Source organism: Lynx canadensis, chromosome A3 (assembly GCF_007474595.2).
Source record: "Lynx canadensis isolate LIC74 chromosome A3, mLynCan4.pri.v2, whole genome shotgun sequence".
Taxonomy (NCBI): Eukaryota; Metazoa; Chordata; class Mammalia; order Carnivora; family Felidae; genus Lynx; species Lynx canadensis.
The window spans coordinates 132985634-133001562 of record NC_044305.1 but is presented as its reverse complement, the minus strand read 5'-3'; the positions used below and the strand labels follow the sequence as shown (position 1 = coordinate 133001562).

The window sequence follows — 15929 nt, the reverse complement described above, 5'->3', positions numbered from 1 at the left end:
TTTTCATGCAGCTTCCTTCACTTAGTATGTTTTTGAAACTTGTCTATATTGCAGTGTATATCAACAGTCCATTCCTTTTTATTGCTGAGCAGTATTCCACCATATATATATATTATCACAGTTTATCCACTTTACTACTAATGGATTGCTGCCAATTTTTTGCTTTTAGGATAAAGATTTTTGTCCAGGTCTTCTTCTGGACCTACGTCTTCATCCCTCTTGTGTAAATACCTAGGGAGTAGTATTTCTAGGAGGGGAAAACCTTTTTAGTTATGGAAAATTTCAGACATACACAAGAAAGAAGAGTATAATGAATTCCCATTAAAGCCAGCTGCACTTATATTGATTCATAGCCACTCTTTACTTACACCCCCACCCATTATTCTGAAGTCCTATATAACATCATTTTGTCTTGAAATACTTCAAAATGCAAACAATGTTTTCAAATCTGGTCAAATTATTTACCGTGAAATATTCAAGAAAACTTCATCACTGATTTACCTACGGATTAAGAGTTTAAAGTAGCAATGGATGAACTATAATTTTTATTTATTTTTTCTTCTATCTTAAAAAAATTTTTTCTTAATATTTTTGAGAGAGGGAGAGAGAGACAGACCACAAGTGGGGGAGGGCAGAGAGAGAGGGAGACAGAATCTGAAGTGGGCTCCAGGCTCTGAGCTGTCAGTGCAGAGCCCAAAGTGGGGCTTGAACTCGAGAACCATGAGATCATTACCTCATGGTCATGGCCAACTGAGGTCAGACACTTAACCAACGGAGCCACCCAGGCACCCCAGCTCTTCCTACCTTTTAAATGGATGCCTTCTCTACTACCCTTCCTTAAAACCTAGAGAGTCAATGGTATAAAGATATTTTCTATTCTTACTCTGAAAAAAACAGAGCTAAACACAAAAGCCGGTATTGAGAAGTATCACACAGGAACATCAATATCAATATGATCAAGCAGATCTCCCAAGTGTTAAGCACCTTGAATTAACTAATCCCATGCTATGGTACCATTTTATAAGTAAAACCATACGTGAGACTTACAACCTAAATGTTCAATAAGCCATCAGTATAATTATGCAACATCCTAAAATAAACGCACACCAAGGGTTTAAAAGCCTGGAACCACCTGTGGATATGCACTGCTATATATATTCTATATGTGGCAGTTATGAATGAGAGGGGAATATTTGCCATTCATCAGTTTTAATCACCTCTTCCTAATAAATTTCACTATAATTTCAGTTGGATTTTTTTCTTCTATGCCAAGTTTTTCAAAGAGCAAAGCTCAGAGCTTTGGAGGCACCCATGATGTGTATCCTTGAAAATACAGGACACCAGATTAAGTTCCAGAAAAGTGAACTCTAGAATTAAACAGCACACACACAATAGTAACGAGGAGAAAAAACACAAATGACTGAACTCTAGACAAAGGGTTCTGACAAGATGCCAACATGTTAATAAGGACCCGAAGGACAGGCATTATACAATCCAGATCAACTTAGTACTGCTCATTTTATTCATGATCCAGTCCACAGTTTCTCAACCTTGGCATTACTGACACTTTGGGCTGGGTAATTCTGTTGTTGTGGATTTGCCTGTGCATTAAAGGATGCTTAGCAGCATTCAGGTCTCTAACTCATATGTTAGCGGCACCCCTCCTCTCCATTCTTGACAATCAAAAACTATCTCCAGAACTTGCCAAATGTCCCCTAAGAGCTAAATTCACCTGGTTGAGAACCACTGATCTAGCTTTACCCTTGGATGTCTGCACGTACAACGTTCCTTTCCATTTCACTCTTCAAAAAGCAATTCTTGGCTCAAAGAGCTAACAATCTAAAAACAAAAGATGCAAGAGTCAAGAATTTTAGAATTTTATTGCAATATCCTGCATATAAAGAGGGCTTCAAAATTATAGCCTCAGAGTGTTTTGTCCACCACAGATCTATCTTCCCTCCCTCACAACTTACAAACATAATGGCTCATATCAAACTGTACAAATGCCTCAAAAAAGACTCACACTGTAATCTTCAGTCAGCTACACTGTACTTAGGGCCGAATGAGTTCCATTCAATTTCACTGGAGTCAGACTACTTGGGTTCAAATCCCTGTTCCACCACTTACTAACTTCGTGATACACTGACCAAGTTATTTTCCTTTTGCCTAAGTTCTCTTAACTTTAAAACAGAAATAATACTATCAACTTAACTTACGGGAACAAAGTGAGTATAAAATGCTTAAAACAGTGCTTAATATACAGTAAGTGTCCAATAAATGTCAGTTATTTGCTATTATTTTAGCTACAAACCTATTAAGACAAGCACTGTTATCACCAATTTATAGATGAAGAAACAGGCCAAGAGATTAAGAAACTTGCCCACGGTCAAAACAGTGTAAGGCTATGGCATAAGGATTTAAAAATAGTCCATCTGATTCCAGAGCCCAGAATTTTTCCAATGTCAATAAAATTAGGCTAAGATTCATTAACTATCAAGAGTAATATTACCAGTCTTACTTCAAAATAATAACCAACACAAATTTTCATTAAAAGATTAATTTAGAACCCTTAACTAAATTCAAGCATATTACTGAATTAAGGCTACACTGCTTTTATACACGGACAACTTTCAGTTTCTATATCCCATTTTAAATGATTGTTATTTACATACACCTTAGTTTCTGTTATTATTAATGCTACATTGAAGCAGCTTATTAAAATTACTCTACTAAAAGATCACTGACGCAGAAGGACAACACAGGATTGTCTGAGATAGCGGTTATCTTGTATACATTCTGAGTGTCTTGTTCTTTCTCCAAGGTCACTGATTCTGTAAAGGATAGATTTTGTTCCCAAGTCCCAGAAGACTTTGGTGACCCTTACACACATGCCTGGTTGTCATACAACTTACTACTCTTTCTTGCTTAAACTTTGCTATTCCCAATAAACCAGCAACTCATGCACCCCCTCTTCCTGCAACCATTTCACTATTGTTAGTTCTTCCAACATTTCATACACTGTCGATGACGTGCTCTTCGACCTGGACTTTAAATATTACTCATTTTAGAGTTCAGAGAAAGTCAGAACAGAGGTAGAAAGAATAGCCATGACCTATATAACTTCATAGTCCCCAAAAATTAGAATGAGAAGAGACCCCAGAAACTTAGCCCAACCCTCCAGTTTCACAAACCGAGAGACAGGTAACTTGGTGAAATCTTTAACTTCTCTAAGATTCTAAATAGAGTCTGGTCTTGGCCATCTGGGCCCTCTTACTCTCCTTTGCTCTTTCAATTACTCATTTGGATTTTAACATTTTTTTCTACCTCTACAGTTCAGTATCCTCTCTCAATATAGTGTTTATCACAAGATGGGTCCTGGTGCTCAGTTGGTTGGGCATCCGACTACAGCTCAGGTCATGATCTTCGGGGTTCATGGGTTCGAGCTCCGTATCGGGCTCTGTGTCTCCCTCTCTCTCTCAAGAATAAACAAATATTTAAAAAGATTTTTTAAAACAAAAAATAAAATTAAAAAGTTAAAGAATTGTCCACCATGGTCATTTTGACTAAATAGTCTAAATAATTCCACCCCAACCTACTGCTCTATAAAAGGGAAAGAGGTTGGGGCGCCTGTGTGGCTTAGTCGGTTGAGCATCTGACTTCAGCTCAGGTCATGATCTCAGTTTGTGGGTTCGAGCCCCGCATCGGGCTCTGTGCTGATGGTTCAGAGCCTGAAGCCTGCCTCGGATTCTGTGTCTCCCTCTGTCTCTGCCCCTCCCCTACTCACATTCTGTGTGTATGTGTGTCTCTCTCTCTCAAAAATAAACATTAAAAAAAAAAAAAGGGAAAGAGGCTGAAAATGTCTGCTATTTAGGGCCAAAATTTTGTCTATTCTATTGTTCAGGTTACTCTTTTAATAGTCTTCTACAAGTCAGTTTCACCTTCTATAACAATTCACTTCCTCCACACCAAATTCCCTTCCTGTTCAACAAAGGAAAAAAGAGAAAAATCTTGTTATAGCACCCATGTTCGGAAACCTCTTGTTTCACTCGTCACATTATTTTGATAGACTCGACATTAAATCACTAATTTATCAGTCATCAGACTCTTGCTCCCTAGTCTATCATTTCCTTACCTATCAGTTCGATTACAAATTAGCACCCAAACCATGAATTCTAGATGCTGCTTACACGCAGGGCCTTCAACACCCATTCAAAAATCAATGCCTCCACCACTGTCAACCAAAGGAGGAAAACCATGACATTGTCGTACGGAGTTCCCACCTCCCTCCCTTTGCAGATGCTCCTCCACCAGAGCTCACTCCAAAAACCTTGCTTTGTGAGGCTTTTTTCCTGAGGTTTCAGTTTTCTTTGAACTATGTAGCATTTTGTTCATAACCCTCTTAGGGAAATTATATATTTGGGTATTGCCCATATGCACTCCTTACCATGAATTATCAGAAGACAAAATCTATGGTTCTCAGCTTTGTTCTTCCCCATACTGCTTAGCAAAGTGCCTTGCACATACCAAACCCTCAAATACAGTTGCCAACTTAAAGACGGGCTTTCCCAGCATTTCTTTATAGGCTAGCCATCAAGTCATCATTAGTCTGTCAAGTCATTTTGTTAATAAAAATATTTTCCTTACACCTTGGTGTCTCCAATTAATCAAGTTAAAACTCTTCTATTTCACTAGGCATAAAAAAAAAAAAAAACTGTCCTCATTTCTGGGGTTCTCTCTTACTGAAATGATCCGTATGAAAGTCTGCTTTAATATCCCTGGTCTCTCTTTCAAGTCACTTATCAACCAAACAAAACTCTCCTCTACTCGTGCCATCATAAAAACCAAATCTGTAGGAACCACAAACTTAAACAAATATCCCTTTGGCCCACAGTTCACTTGCTCGGGAACAGGAAAAGCTCTGGGGTAATTCTAAATTGCCGCAAGGTAACTAACAAAGTGCAAAGTAATAACTGAACAGAAAGAGACAAACGTGCTGCGAGAGCCACCGAAGTACTACATTCGTAGAAAAGCTGCTCCTTTTCACACAACGGATTTGTAGGAGTCTTCCTTCGCGAATAGAGTCAATGTCGTCAGTAACCATCACCATATGCTATTCAAGTCTACCTTCGCTTTCAAGTAGGCAAATTTCTCGAAGACAGCAGCAATTCGGCTCAACAAGCTTTTAGTTTATTTTTTAAATGTTGATTTATTTTTGAGAGAGAGAGAGAGAGAGAGAGAGAGAGACAGAGTGCCAGCAGGGGAGAGGCAGAGAGAAAAGAGGGAGACACCGAACCCGAAGCTCCAGGCTCCGAGCTGTCAGCAGAGCCCAACTCGGGATCCAACCCTCTGAAGTCAGCGGCTCAACGGACTGAGCCACTCAGGCGCCCCTCGAAAAGCTTTTAAAGTGCCTCCTCCATGCCAGGCAGAGTGTGGACGCTAAGGAGATCTAGAAATATAACATAAAGTGCACGTTCTGCATTGCTCCTTTACCTGCTCTCTCCATCAGCCATGATTTTGACCAGATCAACCATTATTTGTATTAGAAAGAGAAGTTAAAAAAAAAAAAAATCCTGCCCACGTGATCTGATGAGGCAAGGAAGAGAAGGTTGGGAAGGAAAGAGGCATTTTCCCCTCTATGCCCTCCTGAATAATCAATCATCCATCTAGCATGCTTGCCTTTCAAAGCCCACCTAAAACGTTAAAAATCAGTAAGCCTTTTGTAAAAGTAGTACTAAGAAAAAAAAAAAAAACCACTTCAGGATACAACACTGGCATTTGAAACTTAAAAACTTATGTTATTGACCAAAAGATCCATGCAATGACAAAGCTAAAAATGTTCTCTCTCACTAATAAGAGTGAATCAGAGCAGTCCCCTACTCCACCCAATTGCCACCCCTGCTAAAACTGGACAGTTCAAAACCTGGAAAGCTTTGCTCGCCCGCTCCACACCAGAAATGAATTTGATTCGATACATCAGTGTTGAAGTGTAACTAAATGATAGCCAGAAAACGTCACCAAATACCGAAATTTATCAGCACATTTTGTTCTTCAGATTCAGCTGTACCTTTTTCACAGTTCCCGAACTCTCCCCGCCCCCCCCCGCCCCCTCCATTCTACACGGAAAAGCTCAGCAGATACTCTTACCCGAAAAACGAAGTATCTGTTCAGGTTTTCTAAGTAAATTTCCACTGCTAGGTTTACGAGGAAAACCTACTATTCACACATGGTCTCCATCGGCACCTCCGCTCAAAAAGGCTGGAGTCTGTGAGTTGTTTCCGTACCTTTAAAGGGTGCCCAGATCTCCTCTGCAAGCCTAGAAATGATTTTCAGTCTCGCACAAACCTACTCGGACGTTTCGAAGCTACACGGTGTAGCAAGCAACCCAGCATCTGGGCAAAGATCTGCTCACCCCTGGAAAAGCAGCTTTTTGAGTCTCAGGAACTAAACACATTAAGGAGGCCAAAGCTAACCTGCTCAAACCCTCCACACGTCGGCAGACAATCAGGCAAGCCCCGGCCCACATTTCTTTCCCGTTCCCATGAAATTCTCAATGAAAGGCTTCACACAAAAGGGCCTTGGCGCCCCAGACGCACAATTCCCCGGCTCCCGCCGCCCCTTCTCCTCCCCCCCACCCCCAACCCCGACGAGTGTAGACTCACCAGCACCGTGGTGCAGATGGACCTCAGCTCAGACTCCACTTTCTCCCGATAGTCCTTAATCAGCTGCAACTTCTTGTCGGAGGTGTCGGTTTTCTGCTCGATGCTCGAGATGACCCTCCAGGCGGACCTGCGGCCCCCCACCACGTTCTTGTAGGCCACCGAGAGCAGGTTGCGCTCCTCGTTCGACAGCTCGGCGCCCTGCTCGGTCACGGCCTTCATGCAGGTGGCCATGTCGTCGTAGCGCTCGGCCTGCTCGGCCAGCTTCGCCTTCTGGATCAGCTCCGTCTTCTCCATGAGGACGGGGAGATAGAGCGAGGGCGAGCACCGACCCGGATCGGGAGGAGGCGTGCGGACGGCCTGCCGGCGGGAGAGGGCGCGGACAGAAAGGCGGGGGCGGCGCCGTCAGACAATGCGCCCGCCGCCCCGGGCCGCCCGCCCGCCCGCCGCCCCTTTTGTCCGTCCCCGCACGCGCCGCCCAGTTGAATTTCCCTCCCCCGCCCACGCTCCCCGCCGGCGCCCGGGAGGCCGAGGGGCGCCCCGCGGAGGCGGCCCGCGGCGAGGGGAGGAGGAAGGGCCGCTCCCGCGCCCGCCCGGCCCAAGATGGAAGCGGCCGTTGGCCGACACCTTGCCGCCAGAGCCGCCCCTGATGAGAGCGGCGTCGAGGCCGGCCGCTCCCGGGGGCCGGCCTCCCGCCCTGCCCTCAAGCCCGGCCAGGCCCGAGGAGGGCCAGCGGCGACCGTGGCGCTCACCTTCACGTCTCCGCGGCCGCGGCGCGAGTCCCACCACTTTGATCCGCTTTTGGCTTTAGCCGAGGACCCTCCCGTCTCAGCCTACCCCGGAGCCGAGGGGCGGGCCGCCGCGCGGCTGCCCTCCCTCCTACCGCCCAATGACGCGCCGAGCTGCATCCGAGAGTCCCGCCTCCAGCCCCGCGGCTGGCCAATGAACACTGAGCGCGCGGAAGGGGGCAAAGAGGGCGGGGCGGGAGGGGAAGCGGAGGCTAGGAGGGTGGGTCGGCTTGGGCAAGTTCGGTTGGCCGGCAGGCTGCGGCTTCGGCCACGGGGTTTCCTCCAATTAGATCCAGGGTAAAAGGACGTCACTGTTGCCATGGCGATGCTGTTACCAACTCCCCTCATCCTCCCCGCCACCCCCAGCACTTGTGGGTGCGGCCCGGGAGCGGGAGGCTCGCACCACCTCTCCTGCGGTGGCCGCGTCTCCTGCTGCGGCACCGCTGCACGAGCTGCTTTCTGAACCGCCACCTTCCTTTTCGTGACAAAGGTTTGGAGCTCCACACACTGAACCCAGCCTTTAATGACGTTGAGATTGGAGCTGCGAATTAGAAATAATCCCATCCCCATTAAAGAAGAATTCGTTCCTGGAGAAGGTGGCTTAAGAATGACTCTACATGATTAATTCGAGTTTTCAGACAGGCACCTAAAACCGAAAACTCCCTTATGAAACCCCCAGGAAAGTCCAAGCAGGTCTCTCCGGCAATGGCCAGATATTCTGATTTTCTTTAAAATGGGAAATGACATTCGGGATAATTTGGAGAAGAACACCCATTAAACACCCCTCCCCGCCCAAAGCAGCTCTTATATTTCTTTCTAGTCTTTCCAGGTTATGCATCTGAACACATGTTTTTTCCCCACATTGTTATATGTGTATATGGGTTTTATTTTATGGTATTATTTTTGAGAGGATCCTTGAAAACCTAAGCTTCTCTCCCTAGGTGTTCGCTTTTGACTTTTGACTTTCTTCTCGCCTTTGTCCTGGTCACACCCTTCTGAAGGGAGAAAGTTTGCCCCAGATGGCTCCTATTCAGGGTCACCACTAGCACTTTCTTTTCTCTTTAAACTAGGCACACCCCTCCAGCCACTCCTTTCTCTCCTGGCACTTCCCCAGTGCCTGACAAATAAGGTGACTGTTCTGAGCGTCTAGGAAGAGGCTTCTGTGCCACCTTAAGTTGAAAATTGCCATCTGGGCTCACGCTGCTGTGATTCCAATTCCAGCACTTCCAAGGGAGTGGATCTTTGAAAGCCAAAGAATGCCACAGCTGAGGAAGGATTTTAAATCTAACTGGGGGCTGGAGCAGATCTGGAGAATCTCTAGAATAGAAGATCTGAGAGGTCACACAGATGGCAGGAGAAGGTACAGACTTTCCAGAAATCTAAATTCCCTCCTACACGCCCCTCCCTGTCCAGACTCGTAAAGGTTGCTTTGTGCTTTGACGGACAGGGGAGGCCTGGGTTGCAAAGGGCCTGTGTCAACGCAAAAATGCCTCACTATGTTCTAGCGTTCTAATGTAGGGCCCCGCTGTTATTTCTGGAATCCCTGGGGCCAGGCTGCAGACACACAAGTGTTTATGGCCATGTGGGCTGGGGTGGAGCTGGACACCAAGAAATCCCAATGGAAAGAATTGGCATGTGGAAGGCCAGATAAAATGCTTTGTGTATGACCAGTGAATTTCAAGCTTAGAAATTAGTGACGGCCCAAGCGAGGGGACATACCAGTGGAGGTGGATGGGGGACAGAGACCCTTGAAGGGAATTGTCAGGGGACTGAAACTCTGTGGTAGGCAGTGAGGGAAGGGGCAAGCATGCTAATTCTTTGCCAGAAAGTCTGGGCTGTACTGCCATATCCCTGGGTGACCTTGAGCAAGTTTCTGCTGCTCTCTGTAACACAGTCTCTAAAATTTCTGCTTTCATTCAATCATCAAATATTCATTGAGCACCAACTCGTATAGTTACAATCATCTGCAATCATGAGTGAAAACTGCTTCGAAATTAAGGCACACTATGAAATTACAAAGTATTTTATGAAGGTCTAGAGGGACAAGTATGTATCTGAAGACCTCCGCACCTGGAAGAGCTCAGGTAGAGAAAATTAAAGCCCTGGGAACTTCAAGGCCCCTGACACATAAAAGGCTACTATACATACTTTTTAGTTTATTTATTTTGAGCGAGAGCTTGATTGAGCATGTACAGGAGGAGGGACAAAGAATGAGGGAGAGAGAGAATCCCAAGCAGGCTCCGCACCGTCGGCGCAGAGCCAGATGCGGGGTTTTGAACCCACGAATCGTGACAACATGACCTGAGCCGAAATCAAGAGCCAGATGCTCAACCGGCTGAGCCATCCAGATGCTCCAAAAAGCTAACATTCATTAAGTGGATACATGTGTCAAACACCATTTTAAGACTTTTGTATTAACTGATTTAATCTGCTTAATGTCACCGTGAAGTAGGTACTATTATGATCATCATCTCTGTTTCACAGATAAGGAATTTGAGGCTCATAGAGGTTATATTTTGCACAGAACTCCTAGCTAGGAAGTTGGCAACGCCTGCATGTGGACCTGTGTTCGATGTCTGGGCACTGAAGCCCGTCTCTGTTGTTTCCACTCTGCTGGATTTTTGCTCCAGTGCTTTGGGGACTCTAGGAAAGATCAGACTAGCCTGTGTTCTCCAGGAGTTTCATCCTGTCAAAATGAAACACATTAAACGTCCACATCCGCCATGCTGGGAAGAACTCTAGGGACCAGACAGCTAACAAAGAAAGTACTGAGCAGTTACTACTTATTTGTTCGATGTTCTTGTTATTTTTACTGAGTTACTTGGTGAGAAGAAGCTGCTAGAGCAAGAGAGAGCACCCTGAAATTTGAAGCCTGAAAATCCTAAATTTCAACCCTGCTATTAATTTGCAGTTTGACCTTGGACACCGTGATCCCCTCCGAACCTCGGTTTCCTAATCTGTGAAAACCATCCCTGCCTCAAAGGGTTGTGGTAGAGCCATCACATAGGAAGATGCGGGCATATCGCAAATATTCAGTAAATGCTAGGTTTTTTTCCTTCTTTCCCTCTCTTTGTGGATGGGGCACAGAGGAGGGAGGGGGGGGAGATGCCTGTCTGCGGCAAGGAGCCTTATCTCTCGAGTCACTGTTGTAATTACTGGAGTTAATGGTCTGCAGAATGGCCACATTCAGTGTACATTTCAGAATGAATGAGTCCTCTCAGTTGAGTTTACTCAAATTGTTTCAGTGGTTTATTTGCACAGAGCAGTGGGTCATTCCAGAGCAACTTCTTCCTCTCCCGCCACATGGCAGATATTTACCGACGAGCAAACCTTCGAGTGGGACTCTTCACCCATATTCCCGTATCGTCATTACCAATCCTCTGTTTAGTGGATAGTTGAAGAGTTGCCCCACTGTTCACTCTCCCTGGAAGTGCTAAAGGAGATTCACACAGAGCCCGGCCAGGTAAGGAAATCGAGGGAGCTGGGTCAGGGAAGGCTTCTACACATTCCCCGGCTTTGGGCCACATCAGGCCTATAGAACTCAGTTTCCCATCAGGGATGCACCTGGTGAGGTTTATTCCTGCCATCTGTTGTCATCCCTCTGTGCCCATGGTTGCCCCATTTCTGGCATCTCTTGGACACCCCTCGGTCACATAATTGTTTTCCAACCCTCACCGTGTGTTCTAAGGAAAAAACAAATCAAGTCATTCCTTCGTTAAAAAATACGTAAGTCTGGGGCACCTGGGTGGCTCAATCGGTTATGCGTCTGACTCTTGATTTCAGCTCAGGTCATGATCTCATCTTTAAGAAGAAAGAAAGCTGTTCCATTTGAAGAACAAAACTTCACTGGTAGAATATCAGGCATCCTGAAATAGCTTTTGGTCAGCTGGCCTTTTGGGGAAGGGTTCCAGCATTCTGACATTTCCCCAGCATTTCCTATATGCCAGACAACAGAGTGTTTTTTATTTATTTTTTATTTTTTATTTATTTTTAAATTTTTTAACATTTTATTATTTTTGAGAAACATAGAGACAGGGCAAGAGTGGGGGAGGGGCAGAGAGCGAAGAGACACAGAATCCGAAGCAGGCTCCAGGCTCCGAGCCGTCGGCACAGAGCCCTACGTGGGGCTCGAACCCACTAGCTGTGAGATCATGACCTGAGCCAATGTCAGAAGCCCAACCAACCAAGCCACCCAGGCGCCCCTATTTTTTTATTTTTTTGTTTATTTATTTATTTTTGAGAGAGAGAGAGGAAGCATGGGAGAGTCAGACAGAGAGGGAGACAGAGAATCCCAAGCAGGCTCTGCACCACCAGCACAAAGCCCAACGCAGGGCTCGAAATCATGAACCCATGAGACCATGACCTGAGCTGTAACCAAGAGTCAGACACTTAACTGACTGAGCCACCCAGGATCCCCATAATAGAGTATTTTTTAAAACCCTTGATTGCTTTTGTAATAATGATAGTGCTGATGATAATGCTAATTAAAATGTAATAGCACCCATTCTACACAAAAAAATGAAACAATACATGAATGTACAAGGGAGATTAAAAAGAACTTGAGAGCTTGACTCTGAGAGGTGACCACTGTTAGTGTTTTGGTGACCTCTTTGTAGACATCTGTTTTCATTTGGACACGTGTATGTGACCTTACATGTACACAATGACATTCTTCACTTGGGTCAGTGTGATGGTTCATTTTATGTATCAACTTGGCCACAGGGTGATGAAACGTTACTCTGCAAGGGTGTTTGGGGAGAGATTAACATTTAAATTGGTGGATTTGGAGTAAGCAGATTGCTCTCCTATAATGTGGGTGGGCCACATCCAGTCACTTGAAGGCCTGAAAAGAGTAGTTTCCAGAAATACTGGTTCTCCTGGGTCTCCAACCTATAGGCCCACCCTACAGATTTTGGATTTGCTAATTCCTTGTAATAAATATCTTTCAGTATATATACACATCCTATTGGTATTCTTTCTCTGGGGAATCTTGACTAATACAACCAGTAACTTTCTTTTTTCACTCAACAAATAATATGATATTTTTTAATAGCTTTAAGTGTATGTCTATAACATATCAATCTCTCTCAGCCAGACTGTGAGCTTCCTAAGGGTAAGAGTTTTCCTTTCTTTCATCCTTCCTGCCTTCCTTCCTCCTTTCTTTCTTTCTTTCTTTCTTCTTTCTTTCTTTCTTTCTTCTCCCTCCCTTCCTCCCTCTTTCTTTCTCTTTCTTTCTTTCTTTCTTTCTTTCTTTCTTTCTTTCTTTCTTTCTTTCTTTCTTTCTTGATGTAAGCTCTATGCCCAACATGGGTTTTAAACTCACAACCCAGAGATCAAGAGTTCACATGCTCTACCAACTGAGCCAGCCAGGCACCCAAGAGTTTTCTTTTTTGCTTTTGTATCTCTAGTGCCCTCTCAACAAAAATTAGGTATTATAATCCCCACTATGTGGTTGAATAGACTGTGCTCAGGGGAGTTAGATTACCTGTCCAGATTGGTAAGCAATAGAATTAAGATTCAAAAACAGGGCTGTCTGATTTCCACCTTCTTTTACGACAGTAAACAAGACGCGGTGCTACTTACGATGAAGAGACAGAAGCCCTGATGTTTACCAGCCTGGGAATAATGTTTAGTTATTTGAGGCTAGTGGGTGGCTGAGTATATGTCTGCCAGTGGGTCAGCGGCTGATTTTATTTTCATGTGGAAGTCTTTGTTTTTACACCCAACACATCTGCAGGGAGAGGGCACCTTCTTACCCCTCGTCTGTTCCCTTTAGTTACATGTCCATCTCTCCGGTTAGCCTGTGACCTTCCAGGGGCCGACTTTCATCTGCCCTCTGTGCCCCTGGTGACTCTGATTGACCCATAGAAGGTATTCAGTGAAGGTTTGTTTTGAAAATGAATCCAGGCCGTCAAGGGGGGCATTTCCAATAATAGCCATTGTTCGCCCTGTATGCTTCCTGTGCAACCTAACCATATATGAAATCATAGAGCGGTAGTACATTCACAAATGCCATAAACACAGCATTGCATATGCTACGAAGAACACACGAAGAGCCTTGAAGTCAGCATGGAAGGTCCCTGAGCACTCAGAAGAAAATCTTCCTAAACTTCCTGCGTGAATACTCACACAAAACCACACTTGAAGGAGCACGCCCTACCCCAAATCAGGATCGATTTCTCGCTAGGTCATTCGACAAAGTACTGAAGAGACTACCACGTGCCAGCCACCATCCTAGGGTCTGGGATTCCAAAAATGATGAAGACACAGTCTGTGCCTACGAGGAACTTGGCAGAGAGCCCAGAGGTAGGGTGCCAAACCCAGAGCTCAGGGAGGAGCTGGGGGGGGGGGTTTCCCCTCTCTTTTCAGTTCTCACATGCTCAACTGACTGGTCTAGAGGTAGCTGATTAGAGCTCAGGAGTAGAGGGGCGCCTGGGTGGCTCAGTTGGTTGAGTGTCCAACTCTTGATTTCAGCTCGGGTCATGATCTCATGGTCAGTCATGGGATCAAGCCCCGTGCCAGGCTAGGAGGGGTTCTCTCTCTCTCTCCCTCTGCCCCTCTCTGGCTCATGCTTTCAGCGTGGAGTCTGCTTAAGATTCTCTGTCTCTCCTTCTGCCCCTCTCCTCTGCTCGCACTCCTTCTCTATCAAATAAAACAACAAAGAAAAAGAAGACAGGGGTGGAATTACACCCGAGAATCCCTCTGAATCCACTCTACCTTCTTGCCAGAGAATTTAGAGCAGAGGAAGAGCTGGGGCTTTGGAAGGCCTGGCCCAGGGGCTGCCCCAGAGTCTGCTCCGTGCAAGACAATCAGTTGTCAGGGCAGAGACAACAAACCTACAAAAAGCACGAGAAAAAGCTCAAGAGGTTTGCACCATTTAGTAACAGTGCACACGACAAATGTATCTCAGGGCCTACGTATATAGCAGTGAGCCTTAATCATCCCACAAAAATGTTCATGATGTTCTCGTTTTTCGTTGTCGTCAGTTATATGTCCATGTGTGTGTATGTACTTCGGTATTTAAGTTTTGGTACATAAAGCAACAAATCTTCAACACCTCCCAAATTATGACTCATCTACCCACAATTCAGGACAGTTGAGCAGTTGAATGAACAGAGGCCCGTCAGAGAACAATGTACACAGGAATTGATTGTGTGGCTCTCACAGTAAGTGCTATGGGAGTCGAGGGAAGGGAGACACGAGTGTGGGCTGGAGAGACTGCAGAAGATGTCAGGCGTCAGAAAACTAGGAAAAGGGGGTCACCGTAGGAAAAGGGAAGAGCCACCAAGAGGAGGAAGGTCTGTGTTTTCCCCCTTTCTGCTGCCCTGCTGGATAACTCTGGAAGGGCAGAAAGGCGACAGTCTCTTTCCCTTGTGTGAGAAGCCCGCTTTGGACAGGGGTGACCCCAGGAGATGGCTCTGGACAGCATGTGGGAATGCAGACCACCCACGGAGAGTTTGGTATCTCTTCTGCCTTTTCCCTTCCTTCAGCCATAACCAGCTCAGCCACATAACCAGCTTAACAAGTGCAGGCAACACTGGGAAGACTGGTCACGCTAACCTCCTGGCCCCTTCTCAGGGAGGATCTTGCAAAAAATGTTAAGTCTGACCCTTGCATTACTTTCCTGCTTAAAATCCTTCAGCAGCATTTAGCAGCAGCTTCTTGGTTGGACTCAGACTCCACGACGCACTAGATATGTGATCTTGGGCAGGTTACCTAACTATTCCGTGCCTCAGTTTCCCCGTTTGTGAAATGGGAATGATGATAACAATAATACCTCTTCAAAGGGTCGTTATGAGGATCTGATGGGTTATTACTGATAAAACGCTTTGAACAGTGCTATGTACCTGTTCATTAAACAGAATCAACTCAGAATCCTTCCGGGGACTCACAAGCCCTCAGTGATCTCACTGTAGCTTTTCTCCTTATCTCTTGGCTTTCCCCCCTTTCTCTGGGGCCTCAGTCCCTTCTAAGCTTTGCTCCGCTGTCCTCTCTTTCCTCATATCTTCACCTGGTTAGCTTCTTTTTTTTTATTTTTAGTTTTTCAAAATTTACATCCAAATTCGTTAGCATATAGTGCAGCAATGATTTCAGGAGTAGATTCCGTAATGCCCCTGACCCATTTAGCCCATCCCCCCCTCCCACAACCCCTCCGTAACCCTCTGTTTGTTCTCCATATTGAAGAGTCTCTTCTGTTTTGGCCCCCTCCCTGTTTTTATATTATTTTTTTTCCCTTCCCTTAGGTGCATCTGTTTTGTCTCTTAAAGTCCCCATATGAGTGAAGTTATATGATTATTGTCTTTCTCTGACTAATTTCACTTAGCATAATACCCTTCAGTTCCATCCACGTAGTTGCAAATGGCAAGATTCCATTCTTTTTGATTGCCGAGTAACACTCCATTGTATATATAGACCACATCTTCCTTATCCATTCATCCATCAATGGACATTTGGGCTCTTTCCATACTTTGGCTATTGTTGATCT

At 45.2% G+C, this 15929-nt stretch overlaps 1 protein-coding gene across 1 annotated transcript in view; it reads right to left on the bottom strand.

Annotated features, from left to right (window-relative positions):
* Positions 1-7502, bottom strand: part of YWHAQ (tyrosine 3-monooxygenase/tryptophan 5-monooxygenase activation protein theta) — a 39268-nt gene extending 31766 nt beyond the window's left edge. The window contains exons 1-2 of the mRNA XM_030311665.2: positions 7409-7502; positions 6660-7016 (exon numbers count right to left, since the gene is read on the bottom strand). Coding sequence (XP_030167525.1) covers positions 6660-6953 — 294 coding nt within the window. The 5' untranslated portion in view covers positions 6954-7016; positions 7409-7502. The remainder of the gene's footprint in view (positions 1-6659; positions 7017-7408) is intronic.
* Between the last annotated feature and the right edge of the window lie 8427 nt (positions 7503-15929).